A 25,247-nucleotide genomic window follows, 5' to 3' on the forward strand; every position below is an offset into this window, starting at 1 on the left:
GTCGACCAGCTTGTCAAGCTCTTAATACTCACGCATTTCGGCCTTTCTGTTTTTCTGTCTGCAGATGCGTCTCGCTTCCCTCTTCAACTATCGGTATCTATCCCATCCCACACGTGTCGTGGTCGATGTTTTCTCTCCACTGCGACACAGCACTCCTCGCTGGTTTGGCTGCGACAAGATAGTGGTCCGAGTCGATGTTAGGACCTAGGAGCGTACACACATCTAAAACATTGGAGACGTGTCTTCCGTCTATCACAACAAGATCGATCTGGTTGGTGGTTTTTCGATCCAGAGACAGCCAGGTGGCTTAATAAGTTTTCTTATGCTGGAATCTAGTACTAGAGATAGCCATATTTCGGGCCCCGGCGGAGTCGATCAGCCTCAACCCGTTTTGGGATGATTCCTCGTGGATGCTGAATTTACCGACTGTTGTGCCAAATATACCTTCCTTGGCCGCCCTGGCGTTAGAGTCGTCAAGCACGATTTGGTCACATCGTCTTTCTCTTCCGTCGTATTTTTACGTGGCGGGACCCAAACCCAGCGCATAACCCTGCGGAGGGGATATTTTGCCTTCTCACTTTAGCTCGCCTTCAAACGGATGTTCTGTGGCTACCCAGTGGATACCTGGTCTAGGACCGTAAGTTACGAGCTGCTTGCGCCATATGTAAAAGAGCCGTTTTTGGCCACTCCCAAGTGAATGGCAATCAAAGAACTTTCCTCACTTGCGTGAACTTCTACATATGACTCCAACCTCCTTACTGCAAAAAAAATTCGAGTTCGTAGATGAGCGTAATCAGACTACTGCCACGCCCACAAATCGCCATTAACCGAAAACATATAAAAAGCCATAACTAACCACCAAATTAAGATATAAAACTGTAATTTGGCACAAAGGATCACAGTTTTTTTGACAACAACCAAATTTACTGAGTACAAATCTTTTAAGAATTTCTACCGACAGTGTAAAAGTGGATGAAATCGGAGGATAACCCTGCTCACTCCTCATATTTAAAAATGGGTTGAATCGGACCAATATTTCTATCAACCTCCATAGACTTAATATACAGAAAGATTTTCGAACTTCCGGGTGACTTTGTACCGCATATATGGCCAATATGTGAGTTATCCCAATGAAAATAAGAAAGCGTGTTTTATTCATAATAGTGTATATTTGTGCCTAAAATAAATAAATTTGAGCGAAATTTTGGACTATCCCCTATATAATTAATATCAAGTTTTTCGAACATATGGCGGACTTTACGCTATATAATTGGTTTTACACCTTAAAGCAATTGCACTTCAGAAAAAAAATTGCAAAACCACTATTACCCGAAAAGAAGCTAATATTATTTATGATTTAAGCTTTTCAAAACTCTACAAGCTTTAAATCGATTGTACTGTAACGCTTTTTATTTTCGTGGCCGCATACGTATTTGTATGCCATTTCCACTTTTCATCACCAACTCTGCCAAATGATTAGGCACGAAATCCTTCACTGGTAACAGCTCGTAACTCCGCAAAAGCGACGATAACGCAAGCTTTAACTCCAGCATAGCGAACTTTTGACCTAAAAGCGAGTAGAAAATGGAATTTAATGAGTTATTGCAGAACTGAAGATTTAATAAAATATTTTAACTTCATTTACCAATGCAATTCCTTGGTCCTGCACTAAATGCTACGAAAGCGAATGGATGCAACTCTTTGTCGTTGGCCAAAAATCGTTCCGGGTTGAATTTTTCGGGTTCTGGATAACTATTTTCATCACGATGTACCATATAGGCCAATACGCTGACAGCGACTCCCTTTGGCACTGTTATGTTACCGATTTGTAAGTCTTCTTGCGTTTTTCGCGAGTAGGATGGTACTGAAGGATAAATGCGTAGCGTTTCTTTTATCACCGCCTCCAAGTAATGCATGGTTTCCTTTTCACGTCCCTGCATTGCTACGGCCTCCTCGTAAGCGCGGTGCTGTATGTCCTCATGTTGGGAGAGCAGATAAATGCAAAAGCCCATGGCAGAGCTTGTGGTGTCATGACCCTCAAACAAGAAAGTATCGACTTCTTCGCGTATTTCAAGATCCGTTAGACCGCCACCTTCTAGCTGCGATATCAGCAGCATATCGAGGAAGGCAAGACGCCGTTTACCGCCGACATCATCGGATTTCTCAGCGTCTGCCATATTATGTATGTTGGTGTCCTGCAGCATTTGACGACGCAACTTGATCATTCGATTGGTTTCGCCATGCAGTACCTTCAGCGCTTCGATGCTCTCTTTGTACGCATCGGTGAAGCGATAGATCAAATCAAAGCGATGCCAAAATGAGAAGAGCCGCTTGTGCAAGACGCGACAGATGCTGGAATGGGAATGTAGGAGTAAAATAAGCCATTTCAAGAGAGATTGAGTTTCGAGAATTCTTCACCTCATACGTCTGCACAGCCTTCACGTATTCCGATTCGCTCTGCATCTGCGCATTCTTCTTTATGCCCATCGCCGTCTCTGAAATAGCATCCAAAGCGAATAACGTTATATATGGATATATGTCGAACTGCTCGCCGTTTGCTTTCTCGCGCAATTTGCTGATGAGAATTTGACAGTTATCCTCCATGGGTTCCTTGAATTCGCCCAGTATGCGAAAATGAAAAGCGGGTGTGAGTAATTTTCGGCGACGTTGCCAGGCTTCGTTGGCACTGGTTAGGAGTCCTTTGCCAAGCCATATTTCGGCGATTTCGTAACTCTTGGACTTTTTCAACAGTTTGTTATTACTTAGTATTTGCCTGACGTCCTCTGGATCGGAAAAGAAGACTATGAGATCCTTACCGAACCATATGCGAAAAACAGGACCATGTATCTTGTAAAGCGAATTCAACCATTCCAGCATTCCTGAAATCAGAATATCATGTTATCAACTAATTTAAACTTATATATTTAAGTATTTATTTTTTGATTTATTTTTTAATATTAATGTCCGTTACATAAAATTGGTTCCTAAATTAACAAGAAAAGCACTTCTGTTACACATAATAATATTGAATTCTGGATTGGAATATACTTTATATCCCTTTCTGGGAGGAATTAAATCAAGACGTCTGCAGGTACTATTTATCACCTTCAGTGTCCACATAAATTATTCCATCCAAACTATATAAACATTGAAGTTTATCTGTTTGAAATTTCCTGTGCAATCAATAGATCTTCTACGGAATCAACTGCGTTATATACAAGACGATTAATTATACCCTGAACAGGGTATATTAAGTTTGTCACGAAGTTAGTAACACCCAGAAGGCAGCGTCGGAGACCCTATAAAGTATATATATAAATGATCAGTATCAGTGGCGAACGCAGGAAATTTGGGGGAGGATTTTAGGTAAAAGACAATGTTTCATTATTTCATTCACAAATTGAAGTCTAATCTTCTTTTATTTTGGGCCATAACATTTAAAATCTCTTCCTCCGTCACGTCTATATCTGTATGGATATTCTAGAGGGCCATTCCGTTCAGGCGTGCTTCTCCAGTTTTATTTCTTAAATGTGTTTTAAGCCTGCGAAGTGAGGAAAACGAGCGTTCACTTGAAGCGTGACATATAGGATTGTTGCTCCAATCTTTAAAAACGATGCACTAAAAAAAGTTTTGGATCTCTTTGTAATCTATAATCTGAAGAAAAGATTTTTAACCTTTTCCACATTCTAAATTCAGCAAATAAAAAAACAATTAATAGAGTAAAGTTGTGTATCTAATTCAGACCAGTTTTTTTTCTGGTTGTTTTTTATTAAAAATATAGACATTTTTAGTTAAGACTTACAGAACTAATTTTTCAAAAGAAGTCCATTTTCGACTCACATTCCCCTTAAATCTAAAAAAAAATCCAGATCAAACTCATTACTTTGAAGCAAATATGTTGAGCTGATCGATATGTTGAGCTGAGTCGATTTCACAAAATTTAGAAAAAAAGTATCAAAAAGATACAATTGTATCAAAACGACAACGCTGTTAGCGACTAATGTATTCATTTATTTTACATATTCATACATCGTCGGCAAGAAAGATTGCTTTGAAACAACAAATTACAATTTTTCAAATGACTATGTAGAATTAAATTCTATTATTTAAAAATTTAATTACTTTTTTTGGTGGTGTTGGGTGTTGAACCCCCTCCCCCTGCGTTCGCCCATGATCAGTATGTCGAGCTGAGTCGATTTAGCCATGTCCGTCTGTCTGTATATATACGAACTAGTCCCTCAGTTTTTAAGATATCGTTTTGAAATTTTGCAAACGTCATTTTCTCTTAATTTTTCGGAACGGCCGATATCGGACCACTATAACATATAGCTGCCATATAAACTGAACGATCGGAATCAAGTTCTTGTATGGAAAACTTTCACATTTGACAAGATATATTTACGAAATTTGGTATGAGTTATTGTTTGTAAAAATAATATAATATCTGAAGAAATTGTTCAGATCGGCTTACTATAGCATATAGCTGCCATACAAACTGATTGATCGGAAACAAATGCTGGTATGGAAAACTTTTGCACTTGACAAGATATATTTACGAAATTTGGTATAAATTATTTTCTAAGGCACCAATGTAATCTGTGAAGGGTATATTAGCTTCGGTGAAGCCGAAGTTAACGTTTTTTCTTGTTTTTATGTTAATAATGGAACTCTGACATTTAATTCGGTTTAAACTGGAGTAATACATATTAAACTAAATTAAAAATCCAGACCGGCTTTTTTTGTTTCTATACATAGCTTTTAGAAACTGTTTAGTAGACCTTGATTTTCCAAAATCTTGATTTCATTGCCGATTGCGCAAAGGCATAATGAGAAAATTTGAAATCATTCACTGAAATTTAAACATGGGGCATTAAGGGCTTTACGGGTTTCAAAAAATTGAACTTTTTTTATTGTCTTATTAAATTCTACAACACCTCTAGAATATTATCCTAAGTTTTCTAATTGATCCAAGTAATAATTTCGGAGATACAGCCTTGAGAGCTTGTTCGCTCGAGGGTCCGTCTTTAAACGGGTTTTTCTCGAAACTGTGTTTTTGAAGTCAGTTAGCAAGTCGAGAACTACTCAACCGATCTTCATGAAATTTTTGTAAAAATGTCTGCCAAAAATACAATTTTCAGTTTTTATTCTTCGTCCAAGTTGTAAATTAAGGTTTTGACGTATTTCTTCACTTTAGATGATCCTGTTAGGAGTTATGCTGCCAAAGCGGGCGCATCTTTTTTCCGAGGCCGAATTTAAAATATTTTGGTCCAAAATTTTCAGAAAATCAGGTTGCTTTTCGCCCCAAATAAGGCAATTTAGCTTGTTTACATACATCGGATGGAACATGGAACTTTTTAAGAGACCATAGAGCGAAGCGATGTCACTAAGGAAGGTCGAGCGGCTTCAGTTCTTGCACAAGCAGTATTTTGTACGCTTTCAATTTAATTTCAATTTAAGAACTCGACTTAAAATGCATCAAGTCGTTCCATACGTCCGAGCCCGTCAGTCAGAAATTCTGCGATCGGCGCCGAATCGACCTCCGTGACGGTCGACGTGTACACTTTCAGCTTCGGCTGCTATATTTTCTTCACTGTGTGGTGGACGTGCTCTATTCGGTCGAATATTATTCAATAATGAATGTTGGGTCTCAAGATAGGTGATGGTGTTGCGAATAGTTCGCTCAGTAGGCCGATTATGTTGAAAATAAGTCGAGCGAAGTATCCGAAACATACAGAACCTGAATTTTCGTAATAAAGTTTAACTATTAGTAAAGGTTGTTCAGGCGTACGACTTTCCGAAACGAAACAAAAACAAGAAAAAACGTTAACTTCGGCTGCACCGAAGCTAATATACCCTTCACAGGTGCATTTCTTTTAGTAACTATGTGTTCAGTTTATATGGCAGCTATATGCTATAGTAAACCGATCTGAATTTTTTCGGAGATTATATTATTACCTTAAGCAGTAATCCATGTCAAATTTCGCGAAGATACCACGTCAAATGCGAAAGTTTTCCATACAAGCCCTTGATTCCGATCGTTCGGTTTGTATGGCAGCTATATGCTATAGTTAACCGATCTGAAGCGCTATTAAAAAAAAACCTTTACTTAGATCACCTGTTATATAAGATACATTTTTGTTTAATTTTGTAATAATTCCAATACTATTTTTATGATTATAATAATTCTTTAATCAGCATTATTTTTTATTGAAATAATTTATATTTTAGGAGTTAACGAAAAGTATTATCTCGTGGCAACTCTCCTCTAAACTATTTGCGACTGTAATATTTATCTTGAACATATTTATAGTGGAATTCTGTAAGCAATCTCTAAGCACTATTTGAGACATTTTGAGGTAAAGTCTTAATTTGTGATTAGTTCAGGGGCGGATCCAGAGTCGAACTTTGGGGGGGAAGCTCTCCGCAGTTAACACCACCCCAACACAAACCCCTCTCCCCAAGACTAGTTGCTGTTCAAATATAATAGATTTTTGTGACTGTCACTTACAAAACCTTCCCAAGTTACAAAAATTGTCTCTAATTTAAAGCCTAAATTTTAGAAACTAGTGACTGTATCACAATACAGATTCGCTCGGTTAATATGACAGGAAAGAACAGGTTCATTAATTCTATTGACTAGAAATTTTTAGTTTCAATACCACTTGCAGCAGCTTACTGAGTCTATGATCTAATCAAACATTTTTATATAAATGTGTCAAATATTTGGCAACCTTTAATTATTGATTTCGACGAATTTTCAATCTTTAATCAACTGTAACATAAGAAAGGATTTTTTTTTATTATATTAGACTTTACAATATCTGGTAACATCGATACCTCAAAGAAAAAAAATTTAATTGTTTTAGTTTCCATATATAAGTTTGAGCACTGGCCACAGTGCGTCTTGGTTAATGCTCTCCAATCAAGAAAAATGATGCATAAATGCATAATAATAACATAATAATATTTCTGATTTTATAAATTAATGATTTGAGTTTCAAAAAAATTACTTTCTTCTATAGGAAATATGCTTAATGTAAATAATCAAGCAGCAAAAAGTTACATGTGCCTTATACGTCTAAAAAGAACAGTAGTTTCTAAGTCCAGAACCTTAAGTTGACAGACATTTATCAAAGTCTCGCACCAATGTGCTTTAACATAACTATAACAACAAAGCGGAAGTAGTTATCATAACATTGCAATATTTTATAGTGAAACTGATTTAATTTATTAACAAACTGGCTACCAGTAACTGACCTTTGTACTTGCTTAAATACAATGAAGGTTTACCTAAGTTTTAATTATACGCTACATTTAATAAACTAATATGGAGAAAAGTCATCATTCTTATCGCTTGGACTTACGGTAATTAATTTTAAGATTTTTGTGACTACATATGTATGTAGGAGTAACTTATACATAAATACATAACATTATTCAGTTAGAGCAATATATATACAGGGTTTGTCCGGTAAGTAATAGGATTGTGTTGAGTTAAAAAATGTATTGAACCATGTCTTGATGTCTTGTCGGACCCAATTTACCCTTCGTTTGAATCTCTTGAGTACTTCCACGTAAAACTTGGTGTTGATGGTTTGTTCAGGAGAAACAAATTCATGATGGACGATGCCTAATGAGCGTCGTTTTTACTTTGGATTTACTCATTCTTCCGGTCTTCATCAGCGACCTTTTCTCGGCCCACCAAAAAGCCCTGGTGCCACTGAAACACACCATTACTTGCCAAAGCAACATCTGAGTAAGCCTGATTGATCATATCAAACGTCTCTGTCGCAGATTTACCGAGTTTCATACAGAATTTAATTGCGTACCTCTGCTCTAACGAACGCTGCATTTTTGACATGCACCACTCTCAGAAACACGTCACGCGAAAATGTTTGCCCTGACTCTCCAGGTGCTCGGAGACAAATGACCAGCCACTCGTTCGTTAACTAGGAACTTCTACAGAAGTACAGTCGGGGCGAAAGAAAATCAGTTGTATCACTTTCCGGACAAAACCTGTATTATTAATTTAAGTTCACAATCAGACACCGAATCATATATGATGATATAGAAGAGAAGAGAGAAGAATTAAGTAAGTATTACACTCTATGAATATGTACCAACAATCATACTGCTCATAACACAAAATTTATTCAATAAGTTTTACCACAAATTAAATATTTATGATTTAAAAACTGAAAATTGATAAAAATTTCTTTTACGATTTAAAGTTGGATTTTGAATAATAATAATTTAAGTCAAGCGAAGCCAGGTCCTTCTCCAACTGGTATTTCCAACGGAGTAGAGGTCTTCATCTGCTTCCTCCGGCGTGTACTGCGTCGAATACTTTCAGAGCTAGAGTGTTTTCGTCCATACGTAGGACATGACCTAGCCAGCGCAGCCGCTGTCTCATAATTCGCTGAGCTACTTATGTCAATGTAGTCGTATATCTCATACAGCTCGTCGTTCCATCGAATGCGATATTCGCCAACGCGCAAAGGACCATAAATTTTCCTCAGAACCTTTCTCTGGAAAACTCGTAACGTCGACTGATCAGATGTTGTCATCGTTCATGCCTCTGCACCATATAGCAGTAAGGGAATAATGAGTGACTTATAGAGTTTTGGTTTTGTTCGTCGAGAGAGGACTTTACTTCTCAATTGCCTACTCAGTCCAAAGAAGTACCTGTTGGAAAAGTTATTCGGCCTTGGATTTCGGGGCTGACATTGTTGTTGCTGTTAATGCTGGTTCCAAGATAGACGAAATTATCTACAACTTCGACGCCAATACTGACGTGGGAGCCTAGTCGTGAGTGCGACGACTGTTTGTTTGATGTCAGAAGATATTTCGTTTTGCCCTCGTTCACTGCCAGACCCATTTGCTTAGCTTCCTTATCCAGTGTGGAGAAAGCAGAACTAACGGCGCGGGTGTTGAGGCCAATGATATCAATATCATCGGCATACGCCAGCAGCTGTACACTCTTATAGAAGATTGTACCTGCTCGATTAAGTTCTGAAGTTCGAATTATGTTCTCCGGCAGCAGTTTTTTATTTAGGATATCAAAAATCAAAAAGTGGCACTATGGAATTGAGATAAATTTCTGATTTTTGGAAGGTGTAGTACCAAGAGAAATTCACGAACGAATTTTAAAAATGTATTATGATCGTTCACCGACAATTAGAACAGTAGAAAGATGGTTTGCTGAATTTAAACGTGGTCGTACAAGCCACGTGAAGGACCTCCAAAAACCGCATAAATACCAGAAATCTTAGCCAAAATACAGGATATGGTTTCAGAGTATCGGTGATTGACTGAGAAAGATTTAGTAGAGGCTCTACACATCTCATTAGGCAATGTGAGCCATATTTTAAGCAAAATTTTGGTTTTTAGAAAACTGTGTGCACAATGGGCGCCACATTCGCTAACAATGGAACAAAAACACATTCGAATACGACTTTCTCAGCAACATTTTGTGCATCGATTCATCACTATGGATGACACTTGAGTCTACCATCATGATCCTGAATCAAAACAGGAGGCTGAGTAGCGGTGTGAATCTGGTTGTTCGGCTTCGAAACGCGTTCGTGTCCGGAAATCGCCCAATAAGGTTATGACATTAATTTTTTGCGACGCCAGAGGAATTTTTTTTATGGACTACTTGCAAGAAAATTCGTGAAAAATCACCCGGTTTGTAGAAGAAAAAATCCCTTTTCATCAGGACAATGCATCTTGTCACAAAAGCATTTTGACAGTGGCTAAAACCCTAGAATTAAAGTTCGAATGGTTGGAGCATCGACTGTATTCACCAGATTTGGTCCCCAGTGACTTCCATTTATTTCCAGAACTCAAAAAATTTATGCATGGCAAGCGTTTTTCATCAAATGAAAAGGTGATAATGGCTGTTGAAGCGTATTTTTTGCAGGCCTTCCGTATTCTCACTTCTGGGACGGGATCCACAGATTAGAGGATCGTTGGAGTCATTGTATTAATGTTCAGGGAGATTATACAAGGTGCGTTGCAAAGTAAACAGGACTTTTTGAATCTAGCGCCCCCTGGTGGCGCCATCCATATGTCGACTGGTGTGTTAGAATCTGCTTTCTTTATCGACTGTCCAGTGAGAATGACATTTCATCGATTGGAAGTGATGTTCTTGCGTTTTAAGTGACAGTATGTTTGTGTTATCGGTGCGAAAATGAGCTTCGAACAAAGTGCCAACAATAAATTTTGTTTTAAAATTGGTAAAACTTTTACCGAAACGTTTCAATTGATGAAACAAGTTTATGACGATGTTTGCCTATCACGTAGCTGAGTGCACGAGTAGTTTCAACGTTTTCAAAGTGGTCGTGAGGACATAAATTACGATCAACAAGTGGGCCAATCACAATCCGTTATCAACAGAAATTCCATCGAAACTGTGTGAATTCATCAAAATCAGGCGAAATCATCATTGAAATTCATGGAAATGGAATTGAACATCTCCAAAACATTGATTTATCGCATTCTGACCGAACATTTGGGCTTACGAAAGGTGTGTGCAATGTTTGTTCCGCACAAATTGACTGACGACCAACAATTGCTCAGAATCCAACAACCGAAGGACGCTTGTGACCGATTATTTGACCAAAAATCACATTTTAACCATTAACCATTCCCCGTATTCACCTAATATGGCACCGTGTGACTTCTTCCTTTTCGGAAAAATGCAGTTGGCCATGAAAGGAAGCATTATGCAGATGTAGAGGCTATTCAAAAGGCTTGCACCGGCATACTGGCGGTCATACCGGCCAACAAGCTAAAACACTCGTTCGACGTGCTTTTGGACGGTGCAAAAAGCTGTATTGAAGCAGAAGGAGACTATTTTGAATAAAATAAATTGATTTTGCCGAAAAAACTATTTGTTCTGTTTTAAAGTCCTGTTTACTTTGGAACGCTTCTTGCGCTGAATAATAAAGTGTATTTGGAATTATAAAATTGTGTTTTTCTTATCAAACGACAAAACTTATTGAATAACCTGGTATATGAAAAGGTGTGATTGATTACTTAAAACGCTCTAATCAACTTAATAATAATTATTATACTCTGCATTCATATGTACATACATATGTAGATTTACAACTAGATTAAGAGGCATAGATACAAACATATGTAGGTTGCCTTTTATATTTCGGGATTTAACAACCCATTTTTGATGGTATGCGTACAGTAGCTTGAAATATTCATCTCCACCAAAAAATGGAATTAAACCGTGAACATTTTCGCGCGATTATTTTTAACAACCTTCGACACAGGTTATCTCAGTAACAGTGCTTCGATGGACTTAATTCAATTTTTGAGGATGAAGCTCCATTAAAAGCCAATGTTTATCGAAGGTATGGTGAATACAATCGAGGTCGTAGATCACTCCAAGACGAATTCCCTGAAAGTCCTCCAAAATCAATTCTTGTTCCGGAAACTATTCATGCTAAGCGCAAACTGATATTTCAAGATTTGGCCTATCGTGGTATTGAGACAACTATAGGTATTAGTGGAACTACTAGCATACAATCAATAATGCATGAACATTTTACTGTAAAAAAATGCACGTTGGATCCCAAACAATTTGGTACTCGCTCAAAAAATGGCTGTTATTATTGTAATAGAATTCTGCCGAGTTGACAGTCCTTGACCGGATAAAAATTCCGGGCTCGTTTCAGTTACGTAGACCCGACTGTCGTGAAAACGGCTCATGTCGATTGGTCGAGCGAAGTGTTAACCAAATACGATCGCGGTGCTTCGAAATACGTCTGTGCCAACGTGACAGTTGATGAATCGTGCATTTATGTACGCTTATAAGCTCGAAAGTAAACTACGGAACACGTAGTACTTCCAAGCTAATGGTTTGCCATATCACTGAAACAATGCAGGAAGGAAAACCGCCGAAGACGGATCACTCTTTACCGCGAGACTGCTAGCATATCGACTGAAACAACTGTAATTTTGAACACTTAAAACATCGATTTGATAAGTCAGCCTCCGTATAGTCTTGACTTAGGGCCGTACGACTTTTTTTTATTTAGCCACGTGAAAGATAAACTAATAGGCCTATGTTTTTCGACAGTTGAAGAGGCGGTTGAAACGTTCAGAACGAATGTTTTGGAGATACCTTACTCAGATGGGCAAACTTGTTTCGAAAATTGGTCCACACGCATGCAAAAGTATATAGATCTTAATTAAAAATTTGTTTTTGTTCTCTAATCCCGAAATATAAAAGATATGTATGTATACATAAATTTCTTATAGCATAACACAATTCGAAGAAGTTAGAGGCCAATCAATTCATTTTCAGCAATAAGGCTCATATCTGGCTTAACGGGTTAGTTTATTTTAGATGACTAATCCCTCGACATGGCAGGTACATACATAAATAAAAAACATTTATTGTATTTAGAGTGAGAAAAATATTGAAGATACTATGCAGGTTCCCAAATGCATCTAGAAAAGTTACTGGTTTGCATACTGAAGGCATTATTGATTCACAATTTGGTATGACTAAATATAAAGCCAATGTTACTATCAATGGTGAGAGGTAAAGTCAAATTATACGCCATTTTGGATTCCTTTCGCCAATTTCAATCATCTGATCGTTAAAAGGCCGACGCAGGATGCTACAAGAGTACTATACATGCCATCTTTTGATTGAGACGAACATTTGGCGACCAAATTTACAATAAAATGGATATTATCAGTGAGTCACTTGGATCATTCAATTAATTACTGCTTAATTTTTTGCTTACTGTGAGCAGAGAGAATAGTAAGACTTTTTAATCTAAAACCCATGCGTCGAAATAATTTTTCGAGGTTGGTATGACTGTCAGTGACATCTATGCCAAATGTCGGTGATAATTGCTTGGCGCGAGCAATTGCTTTTGATTGGTAAAAGTTATTCAAAGAGGGTTGAGAACGTGTTGATGACGATCTACGTTCAGGACGGCCAACAAACAATGTATGATCAACACGTCAATAAAATAAAGGAATTGGCGCTTGTGAATTGACTATTAAATTCAGAGGACTTAGAATGATCAATGAAAACCAATTTGAAAGATCGTTTGGACCTTAAAAAGTGAAAGCACAACTAGTTCCAAAATGTCTATTTTTTTTCGAAAAACAGCGTCGCGTTAAGGTTTTTGAAACAATGCATTCCAACGTATTATTACTGTCGATGATTCTTGGAACTATGCTTCCGGCCCGGAAACAGAGATCAATCGGCCGAATATTGACAATTTGCGGATTTTGCATAACGATGCCGTTGTGTGCTGCATTGATTCTGATAACGTGCCGCAACCACAGTAGTCGCCTGAATTAGCTACGTGTGCTTTCTGACTATTCAGCAAACTCAAAAGACCCCTCGGGGAAACCGTTTTGAGACAATTGAGGACATTAAAAGTGAATCGCTGCACTACATTGAAGACTACTCCATAAATTGACGTTAACAACTGTTGCGAGGACTGGAAAAAACGTTGACACAAGTATTGGGACCAAGAGGATTACGTTGAGGGGGACGACAGATTTCTAAGAATAAATTACGAATTTTAAAATAAAGAACAAAGTCTTACAATTTTTTGCTCATATTATTGGTAACAAAAATTCGATGATTTATTAACGAAATATTTATGGAAAGTGAAAGAAAAGGGCCCTATGCCTGAACTTCTGTTCAAAGTCTAATTTCCACATATTCAATAACAATTTTGCACTCACGTCCTTTCTTCGCATTCTCGATCAGTTCCCCAATACTCGGTTCCGGTATGGTAGACGCGAATCTCCTTATGCGTAAAAATTCTACGATGTGCGGCAAGTAGCGCATGAAAAGCGCCCAGAGCGCGAAAGCGATCAACGCCAAAGCGTTCATTTGTATGCTTTGTTTGTGTTTTGCAATATAACTACTTATTAAGACGATCTAAACAACAACTCACGCACTTTTCTGCTCGTAAACTGGAATAACGCGCAACGACGCTTCTGCCACTGGAGGCAGTTCGATGCAAACTGAGCTAAGCAGTGCGTCTTTTATCGCTGGCGATAAAGCTATTCATTGATACATACACTAGGCGAAAAAAAAACCCACGCAGTCGAAAATTTTCTAATATTCCTATTTTGAACTGTCACTTGCGGTTTTTCTTTTGAATAAGTTGTGAAAACAAGTAAAGTTGAACATGTTGGTGTCAAAAAAAAAGAGAGCAGAAATCGTAGCTTTATATAAAATAAATTATCCAAAGGTCAAATAGCTCCTGAAATGGACATATGGGATTGGAACGTGCGTATTATAATTAAAAATTATACGTATTTTAATGGATTAGCTCCAAAAAAGAGCAATTAGGGCAGATTAGCTCGTCAAGGACGACAAATTAAACGGATGCGCATTAGTGATCGCTTTCAATATGCTGGAACAATCAATACAACATTTTACGAAACCACTGGGGTAAAAATGACAACAAGTTTTATACAAAATGTGCTGAATAATCTTGGATTCCGTGCCAAGACGTCCAGCCAAAAAGCCACTTCTCATTACACAAATGAAGAAACAGCGACTAGAGTGGGCAAAATTACACAAAACTTGGGCTACATCAGATTGGGGAAATGCTATTTTTTCCGATGAATCGAAATTTAATTTGTGGGAACCCGACGGAAATGCCACGGTGCGTCGTAGGAAAGGGGAAAGCATTCGCCTTATTTAATGGTGTAGGGAGCTGTAATCAAGTTTGGTGTTGGGCCGCTAATTATTCTAAAAAGATCTGTGAATGCCGAAATATAAATTGGAATTTTGAGAGAAAGCGTTTTGTCAACTATTGAACAGCTGTCCGAACACGCCCAAAAAGTTTATTTTCAGGATTTTTCAGCCCATTGTCATAGAGCCAAAGCGGTAACCAAAGTATAAAAATATTGAAATGGATTTTTCAATAACTTATTACAAACACTTACAGGTTTCAAAACAAAAAGACTTTTATGGAATACGGCCGCTCACGTGGCCAGGAAACAGTCGGGATCTCAATACAATTGAGAACTGCTGGCATTATTTGGGCAAAATGGTGGGCAAAATGATAAGAGAAAAGCGTACAAAAAGTCTAAAAGAAATAGAAAACATTGCTGAAGCTGTGCGGAATGAAGAAATTAATAAAAATTTACTTCAATGCTTTTTTGAAACCATGCCTAAACAAATAGCCGAGATTATTAGGAAGAGGGGTGTTCGATAAAATACTAAGAATTTTTTTTATACAAAATATGTTATTTTGATTCGTTTTGTATTCTAATGTTAAATAAAAATCATAAAAAACATAAAATTTGTAAATAACTTGTTTAAAAATTACATTATTGTTCATAACAAAATTTTTTTCTGTGGTTTGTTATGTGTGTGTTTTTACATTTTTATCTATAACAAGTGTTAGACTATAAGTTTTTTTTATATAAAAATGCTTGAAACATCAACTAAATAAAAGTGGTTGACCCTCAAAGAAAAATGTTTATCTTAGAATAATATGAATACAAGTTTTGCGCTTTGTAAAAGTACTCTGTAGAGTGCGTGGGTTTTTTTTCGCCGAGTGTACATATGTTCTTTTATTTACTTATATCTATAATCAAACACAATGTAAAGAAAAACAATAAATGATAATGATAACACAGTGCAAAATATGCTTTAATTTTAGTTGACAATTAGGGGTCTAGTATGAGTTATTGGTATTATTATTGCTCTTTTCTGAAATCATTACTAAAATAACAAAAAGCTATAAATATAGAAAAGAAACAAGAAACAAAGTGAACTTTGGCTGCACTGAAGTTATATTAACCTTCACCGATGCATTTTTATGGCATAAAAGAGTATAAAAAGATCTTGATTCCGATTTTGATCGATCAGTTTTGATGGCAGCTATAAGCTATATTGGTTCGATATGTACGAAAATTGTAGCAATCGAAAAAAATCGATACCTTGACAGATAAAAAGGTTTTTCATACAAAGACTTGAAATTGTTCGGTCGGTTGTGTGGCAGCTGTAAGCTTTAGTAGTCCGAACTGAAATTTCTTGAAGATATCTCGTCAAATGAAAACAGACCAATGTCTTAAAAACTGAGCGGCGCTAGTTCGCGTATTTCGGTAGTAATTTCGATATTTATATTTCTGTGCGCTGAAGGATGTTTTTGAGCTCCTCAAGCGCTGCTGATTGATTAGCGTAAACCTTTAATTAAACATACCTCATAGAAAATAATAAACGTGCGTTAAATCGCATGATCTGGGCGGCCAGTTGACTGGTTCTTTACTCGAAATGAACGATTCGCCAAATTTTCATGTTTCCAGGTATAGACCTGAAACATGAGACGGCGCACCGTCTTGTCGGTCAAAAGCGATAATTAGATTTCCTGTCTTTTTTCGCAAGAAATAAGACCGCATGATGCTTCTCTACCACAATTGGCAACAAACGGTAAATTTATGGAGATGTACCATAAGTTTGTTTTCTGAACCACACGAAGATTTAACTTACGCTAATGGCGACAGTTTTGTTTGTTGACGAAGCCATTTAGCCAGTAATGGACCTCACCTTAGAATATGATTTTTCGAATAAAGTGAATTTGCGTAAAAAACTGCGTAAATTTTCAAGCGCTGTTCCCAAGTGAAACGTGACATGCTGAAATGGCAAACTTTACTGAACACACTGACAAAATTGACACAAATTCTTAAAAAAAAACTTGTCGCCACGAGGTAAATCGCGCCATCCTTATTAGTAGGTGCTATATATAAACTTCTCTCCGACGTTTCCTTCTGTGTGTTACAAGCTACGTGGCAAACTTAATAAAATCAATGGTCAAACCATATCTAGCCAAAATTGCGACTTATATTTACATTTCACTAGCCTTGGTGTCTTGCTTTCATACATGTAATTTTTGGGTGAAATCGTTCCCTCTTTTCTTCACTGCAATCACCAAGATTATCAGTCCACATACGGATCTAAAAAGTGCGGTTTTAGACTCGTATTATATCCCAATTTTTGAAGGCCACACAAGCTTCTAATTCCGTAGTAATTTGTAGTCCATTGAAAATCATATTATTTATTACACTAACTAAACTGCATAGTTTCAATTTTAAGACCTCCATAAGGTTGCCAACTGTGTTTTTCATATCTACTGTTATCAAGTAATGTCTCTACATATTCAAAAGTGCCTTTTAAATGCACAGTGTGTACGACAGTAACAGAAACAGACAAAAACCGTTTCGAATAATCAATAATACATATGTATTGCATTGCCAAGATATTAGTGTTATTAAAAACTGATGGATGCGATAAAATTAGTCGACTTCGTAATCGGCACCACAAAGTTGATAGAAAAAATTAAAAATATCTAAAACAAAAAACAAAACTTATCAGATAGCGTTATCTCAGTTTAATTGGTCATAAAGTTTTTTAATCACAGACATCAGCTCATAAAAATGCCCATGGCATTTAAGAGGGTTTCAGCTTCAGAACTTTCAAACCAAAAAAAAAAATTTTTTTTTACTTCATGTTTGCAATAAATCAGTAGCTTTCGAGTACCTTTCATTGCTTTTGTTTGGATCGTGCAGAAACTTTCGGGAAAACGCATTTAAAGCTGACTGATGGACGTGAAGACTCAGCGCTGGCCGATTGATATTTCGTAAATCAACATTCTTTCAATTAAATCCTGTATAGGCTTGATCATAATTATTTTTATTACATTCGAAATGTGCAAAAACAGATCAATGCCGCTTCATAACATACGAGAATCATTAAACATTCGTCCTGAAATTGAATATTTAAATTTTAGATTGGATTTTAATTTTATTCTGGACGACTGCGCAGTCCAACCAATTCAGAACTGTGTGGTATATAATCTCTATGATCATAAGTTTAAGGCGAAGATAAAGACTAAAATATAAGAAGAGTATTTGAAATAAAAGAAAATGTGACACAACTCTTCAAAAATATATTAAAATTATATTTAAATAATTTCCTAAGCGAATGAGCGTCAACAATTACCCAACGGAAGATGAAATAACTCGGGTAATAAATTTGGTATTTTCATAAAATTTTAAAAGTCTTTCTTTCCCTATAAAAGTAGGTACTATATCACAATTCTTGTCTTCAAAAAACATCGAGCTTCCACTTGCGTTTTAGTTGATATACAATTCTCTCAACATACATATGTAGTATGTGTATTACAAAGTGATCTCCAAAACAGTTTTAAATATGAGTTATATATAGACCAGTATATTCAAAAATATCTCCCTAAAAGAATTTTTTTTAATTGAAATTATTTCCAAAGTTAAAGTCGATTTTGTGTTGTGGCAACTGGACCAGTTTGAGCTGCGGATGAAACTCCTTAATTCTGATTTTTCAAGTTCCAATCTGCCGGTTTATTTGAAATAAAGCTCTATTGTTCTTTAAATGTCTCTCTATCACAGGGAATAATAAAAATTTAAAAAATTTGTAATAGTTGTGAACAACTAGTCAAAAATCGAAGAAAATATAGCAGCCGTAGATGAGATTGTACACGAACTCAGACTAACGTATGGAACGACTTTTAAATTGAAAGAGTACAAAATACAGCTTATAGATGAACTGAAGCCGCTCGACCATCCCAAGCGACACCGCTTCGCTCTATAGGCTCTTCAAAAGTTTCAAAAAAACCCGACGTTTTAGTGCCTAGTTTTGTTCAGCGATTAGTCTCATTTCTGTCTCAATGTTGATGCAAATAAGCAAAATGCCTTATTTGCGAAAAAGAGTAACCTGAAGAGATTCAACAGCTGCCTTTTCATGTTTTGGGCAGGTCAATTTGCCACCAAAATCATGTGTCACGTAAAGTCTAAAGTCTATGCGGAAAATCTCGCTTTGATTCAGGCTTTGGAGCAAAACATCACGCATGTCATTCGCCAGTTACCAATCGAAATGTTCGAAGGACATTGGGACTGGGGCGTAGCCGCGGCCAATATTTTAAAGAGATAATCCCCAAAAAAATGTCAAAGAATGTTGTTTCGAATGATAAGCAATATTCCCCATTAAATTTTTATGTTTCTATGTTTTTTCTTTAAGAAGGTATGTAGGCTCGAAATAGATAACCCTTTATAACAAATGGTACATCGAATTCCTCTTCAGATCCTTCTAAAACGCCAAGCCGAATGCTCATTTTAATTTCCCAATGCAAGTGAGATCAGAGCAACCTGCAATGTTCAGCGAAATTGTTGATACATACTATATAACGAAAATAAGTACAGGAAAGCAAAGTCTGTCAACACAATCTAATTTTGAGGATCTTGCTTCATTTGATTTCCCAGAGTGGTGCGGTATTTCCGAAGGCAAAGCGCTTTCCCAAGTCTACATACAAACTGTGGATATGAGGACAGAAGATGGAACAACTATTGTGACACTTAATATCGATGCCGATGGAAAGAAAAATTCTCACTTCTTAATAATCCTTAAGCAGCCATAACATCTCTAAGGAACTTAAATTTCATCATCAAATGGTTTTGAATCATTTAATAAAGGTTGGCTACAAAAAGAAGCTCGATGTTTGAGTACCACATGAATTGTCTGTAAAAAATGTAAAGGACCAAATTAACATCTGCGATTTTTTGCTGAAACGAAATGAAATTGAACCATTTCTGAAGCGAATGGTAACAGCAGGCGAAAAGTGAATCAATTACAACAATAATGTGCGAACAGACCATGGTTCAAGCGTGGCAAAGCTCAACAAATGGTCGGAAAGCCAGAATTGACGCCTGGAATTATTATGCTGAGTGAGATTAGAAAGGAATCATACACTATGAGCTGCTCCAGCCTGGTCGAACGATTGATTCATTTTACTGCCAACAGCTGATGAGATTGAAGCAAGCAATCGAAAAAAACGGCCAGAACTGATCAACAGAAAGAGCTTCGTCTTCCATCAGTACAACGCTAGACCACACACATCTTTGATGACTAGGCAAAAACTGGGAGAGTATGGCTGGGAAGTTTTTATGCATCCACCATCGGACTACCATTTGTTTCGGTCAATGCAGAACTCCCTTAATGGAGTAAAGTTGGCTTCAAGAGAAGCCTGTGAAAATTACTTGTCGCAGTTTTACGCCGAGAAACCAGAAAAGTTTTACGTTGATGGAATAATGTATGTAGCAGAAAAACGGCAAAAAGTGGTCAAACAAAATGGTACATATTTGGTTCATTAAAGATCATTATAAATATACTATAAAAAAATAAGTTGAAATTTGATTAGAAATACGAAAAGGCTTTTTCGACTAGAGTTATAGACACAGCAATGGCCAAATTGCATAGTGGGGCAGAAAACCCTTTGCGTCTACCTTATTCTTCGCTTCTGTCCCTAAGCGATTTTTCCTGCACACAAATCGCGGCAAATACTCGCTGAAAATAAATTGGGAGATTTTTTTCTATTCGAAAATTCACTTACTACCAAAAATGAGTTAAACAATAAGATTTCTACATAAGTCATGATGACATGAACGGGATTTGTTTATAGCTCATAGCTCCAGTACAAGTTGTCTCTTTCCTTAACAGCCCTTGATCGAATAAAAATCCTTGTTGGTTCTGGTTACTTAAACTCAACTGGCATGGGAACGGAGCCGCAAACTCTCTTATATCATGTTCGATTTTCTCCCATTATATCAGATAATGCACAGCTGATTATGCGGGTAATTGTTTAATACAAGGTGTGTTCAAAAAGTATCGCAAACTTTGTTTTTTTCAAAAATTATTTATTTATTCATGAATATCTATTTTGTCCCCTTCAAAGTAATCCCCATGAGATATTTTACACTTGTGCCAACGGTTTTTCCAAACTTCGAAGCAGTTCAAAAAATCATATTTTTTAATCTTCTCCAGCTCCTCCTTCGATGCCGTCTTTATCTCGTCAAGAGAAGCGTAACGTCGTCCTTTCATGGGCCTCTTCAGTTTAGGGAACAAGAAAAGGTCACAGGGGGCCAGATCTGGGGAATACGGTGGCTGCGGCATCATTAGTGTATTGTTTTTGGCCAAAAAGTCGCGACAAGCAACGATGTGTGAGCAGGGGCGTTATCGTGGTGCAAAAGCCACTTTTTGTTCTTCCACAAATCCGGGCGTTTCTGGCGGATTGCTTGGCGCAAATTGCGTGTAACTTGCCAATCGATATGTTTAGGTCCTCAGCAACTTCTCTAACGGTGATTCGACGATTGGCCAATACCATTTTCTCCACTTCATTAATTTTTTCGTCTGTTGTTGAAGTGCTCGGGCGTCCGGCACGCTCTTCGTCGTTCACATCTTCTCGGCCTTCTGAGAACATTTTGTACCACCGATAAACGTTGTTCGATCCAAGGTAGCTTCTCCGTATGACACAGTCAACATTCTGAATGCATCCGCGCACTTAATTTCGTTTTTCACACAAAATTTGATACAGGTTCTTTGATCCATTTTTTTGAATAGGTAAAAATCGAAGTCCAAAACACGTGCAAGCAAAGCAGCTGTCAGCAATTAAAGGAACATTCAAAATGGCCGAGCTTGTCGGCATAAGTGAGAGACATGAGTACCAACATAACGCCACAAAAAATTCGAAATTCGCGATACTTTTTGAACACACCTCGTATACTCTTTATTAACAACAAAACAATCGTTTTTAATTAATTTTTGTTTTATTTAAATAATATTTATTGTTACATTTGAGATGTGTATTGTATACATTAGTAATTATATGATCTTCCGGCTAACGGCATTTCAGCGTTTTCTTTATTTCTTTAAAAAATACATTCAATAATGTTATATGTTGATATTTGAACTCCATTTTTTACTAATATTATGCTAATTTAAACTTTGAACAATTTTTTTTTTATTAAATACAGTTAACAATGAAACAAGTTTGTCTTTTAACATATAGTACATACATACATGGAATCGATAAACAAAAACACTAATGCTATAAATTTTTGCGGTGCCCTTTGTTTGGTAGTGATATACAGTAATCAATTTTAATTTTATTGTTTAGTCAATTGAGTGCTACACTTGTGACGCGTAGTGTAAACTTAGTTAATTATAAATGGTGTATATTTGTTTAGACAATCTCGGCGTTGCCAGCGCTTTCGATTTGTTTCTTTTATACTCAATTCTCAATGTTTCAATTAGCTGGCTGTCCCTGACAATTCCTTTGCAAAGCTTTACGTTTGTTGAATAATATGTATTTGTTGTGATCTTTAGACTTTATATGCTTATGAGTTTTTTCTGCATTTTATAGTTATTTTTTAATTTTTGAATTATTTTATTTTATTTTTTTTTAATTTTATTTAATATTTTTTAATTTTTATTAACTTTTGTTTAATTTTTAATTTGTTAATTTTTACTATTTGTGTAAGCTTTAAACTATTTAATATTTTTTGTTTAACTTTTCAATTAATTTCATGAATTTTATTAATTTTTGTTACATTTTTGAATTATATTCTCACTTTTTAATTACATTTTTAAACTATTTTCCTAAATATTATTATGTTTTTGGTGTTTTTTACAATAATATTTTGTTATTTGTTTTATTATTCTTGTGTAATTTATGTTTTCTTCAACAAAGCTTGTAGTATTAATAGTAATTGTACATGGACAAAATTTACATTAAATTCAATTACAAGTATTTACATTTAGTTAATTGCATAACATACATACATACATTCCCTATCTAGATTGCCTTCAATTGATTTTCAGTTTGTGCTCATTAGTTTAACTACTATAAATGTGTTATTATCGACTTTCGATACATAATTAGTATTTTTTTAATATACACGCTTACAGCGAACAACAACAAATTGTTTAGTCATTATTATTAGCTTTGAAATATAAATATATAATACTTTCAAATAGGAAGTTTAATCAAAATAAGCGAATAATCGAAATTAATCGAAAATAAATGCAAATGTTTAGATATATATTTATGTTTATACATAGTCACAAGCTTCAAACCATGGAAATCGTTTAATAACTTCAAATATAAGTACCGTATTTGCATCCACGTACCATACATAGTATATAGAATATACTTTTATATATTTTTGATAGCTTTTTTAGTTAGATTCTGCTGTTGTTATGCGATAACATTTCGATTGCTAGTTATTTGTATTGCCAACTCTATATAGCACAACTAACAAAAAATTGTTATTTTTGTTTTCTCAATGTAACCGGTTCTGCTTGCAATATTAAGTAATACTCTTGAGTTTAGCGCTCTTTCTTTCTCTGTAACAGATAACATTGATATTAAAGCTGGTTATGGAACATACATACATATCTGTTACTTGTACATGGTACACGGTAAATAGTTATTCGATTTACATACATATAAGAGCAATATTTCTTTGTTTTTACTTGCATCATACAATTTTCATACAATTTTATCGCTTGTTCCTGCTGCATACTAGTTCCACTAAGTTTATCGAATTGCAGTTCTGTAAAGGTTGTAGACAAAATAAGGGTCCGTGGCAGCGCCTATGGTAAAATTTTATACTAAAAACAAGAAAAAACGTTAAATTCGACTGCACTCAAGCTAATATGCCCTTCACAGGTGCATTTCTTTTAGTAACTATGTGTTCAGTTTGTATGGAAGCTATATGCTATAGTAATCCGATTTGAACAATTTTTTCGGAGAATACATTGTTGCCTTAGAAAATAATCTGTACCAAATTTGGTGAAGATACATTGTCAAATGTGAAAGTTTTCCATACAAGAACTTGATTCCGATCGTTCACTTTATATGGCAGGTATATGTTATAGGTGTCCGATTTGCAAAATTTCAAAAGGATATCTTAAAAACTGAGGGACTAGTTCGTATATATACAGACGGACGGACATGGTTAAATCGACTCAGCTCAACATACTGATCATTTATATATACACTTTATAGAGTCTCCGACGCGTCTTTCTGGGTGTTACATATTTCGTGACAAACTTAATATACCCTGTTCAGGGTATAACTAGAGTCTGATCCAAAGTTTTGTTATAAGCAATAAAAAACAACAGTTTCCCGAAAATTAGGAAAAATGTCATGAAACCGCCATTTTGTTAATTTCAAAAAAGTTCGATTGGGTACAAGATTTTCTTTTATTAAATTAATTTTTTTGTTTTTTCCGAATGATTTTAGATAAATCAGAAAGCTGCGGCTGGAACTTGATCAACACAAACAGTCATTACTTTTAAAATCATAATTTTTTTATTTTCAAGTTTCTGTCAAGTAAAGTTGAAACATTTTTTTACTGATGCTGTGTTTTTACTCAAAACTAGTGATCCAAGTAGAGGTACTTTTTTCAATAGCCTTTTATTGACAGATCACGTATGAGTCGTGTCAAACTTTTATTGTTATTTTTGTTCGGTATTGTTTGGCATTTCATCATGAAAGACTTACGCCTGAATAAAGTTTACAAATCGTTCAACTTTAGTTCGGAAATTCGCGTGCTCTCTGAAATGTGTTTCGCGCGCTTTGCTCTACTCATGGTCAACATAATCGGCCTACTGAGCGTACTATTCGCAACACCATATTATTGGTTAATATACGACCGAATAAACCACACGATATCTGAAATTGAAGCTCGTAATCTCAGTGACTTTTGGTTTCAAAAAAAAGGTGCCACTTCTTACACAGCGCATCAATCAATAGATTTATTGTGAGAACACTTCGGTGAGCAGATAATTTCACGTTTTGGGGCGGTCATTTGGCCACCAAGATTATGTGATATCACACCGTTGGACTTTTTTCTGTGGGGATATGTAAAGTCTAGAGTCTATGCATACAATCACTCTTAGATTCAGGTCAGTAGCAAAACATTACACATGCCATTCGCCAGTTTCTGGTTGAAATGCCCGAACGAGACATAGAAAATTGGACTCAAAGGATGGACCATCTAAGATGTAGCCGCGGCCAATATTTTGAAGAGGCCAAAGCATGTTATTTCGAATGATAATAAGCATTTCCCACTAAATTTGAAGTTTATGTGCTCTTCTTTAAAACAATTGTGCATCTCAAAATGGATCACCTTTTATATATCAGATAATTATGTTTAGTATATGAGTTTTTCTTTTTTAGGCTTTTAATTTTTGTTATATTTGTTTCATGCTCAAATTGTTTATTTGTAAATTTCGTTTTTTGAATATTAAATATTTTTTACACGCTTTTATAAAAAGGTTTGAAATTCTTTCACTTTCTGCACAAACTATATAACGATATTTCGGTTACTTTATGTATTTTCACGTTACTCAAAAGAGA

At 35.9% G+C, this 25,247-nt stretch overlaps 1 protein-coding gene across 2 annotated transcripts; it reads right to left on the reverse strand.

Moving 5' to 3' along the window:
- Positions 1 to 1,219: 1,219 nt before the first annotated feature.
- Positions 1,220 to 14,009, reverse strand: LOC120775988 (probable cytochrome P450 4s3). 2 transcript variants are annotated; one of them, XM_040106418.1, is made up of 4 exons: positions 13,735 to 14,009; positions 2,426 to 2,879; positions 1,646 to 2,352; positions 1,220 to 1,567 (listed from the first exon to the last, which is right to left on the reverse strand). In XM_040106418.1, the coding sequence occupies exons 1-4, from the start codon at positions 13,883 to 13,885 to the stop codon at positions 1,410 to 1,412; spliced, it is 1,470 nt and encodes a 489-aa protein (XP_039962352.1). In that variant the 5' UTR covers positions 13,886 to 14,009; the 3' UTR covers positions 1,220 to 1,409. The 2 variants fall into 2 exon arrangements, with proteins under 2 accessions (XP_039962352.1, XP_039962353.1); XM_040106419.1 differs by having other exon boundaries at positions 13,954 to 14,004.
- Positions 14,010 to 25,247: the final 11,238 nt, after the last annotated feature.

Source organism: Bactrocera tryoni, chromosome 4, assembly GCF_016617805.1.
Source record: "Bactrocera tryoni isolate S06 chromosome 4, CSIRO_BtryS06_freeze2, whole genome shotgun sequence".
NCBI lineage: Eukaryota > Metazoa > Arthropoda > Insecta > Diptera > Tephritidae > Bactrocera > Bactrocera tryoni.

What these genes read in the sequence shown, in the direction of transcription:
- LOC120775988 (XM_040106418.1), bottom strand. Translation starts at nt 13,885, where the DNA reads ATGAACGCTTTGGCGTTGATCGCTTTCGCGCTCTGGGCGCTTTTCATG. An exon ending in CGAGAATGCGAAGAAAGGAC is followed by an intron (nt 2,880 to 13,734) that starts GTGAGTGCAAAA and finishes TTCTGATTTCAG; the next exon opens with GAATGCTGGAATGGTTGAAT. An exon ending in TACGTGAAGGCTGTGCAGAC is followed by an intron (nt 2,353 to 2,425) that starts GTATGAGGTGAA and finishes TTCCCATTCCAG; the next exon opens with CATCTGTCGCGTCTTGCACA.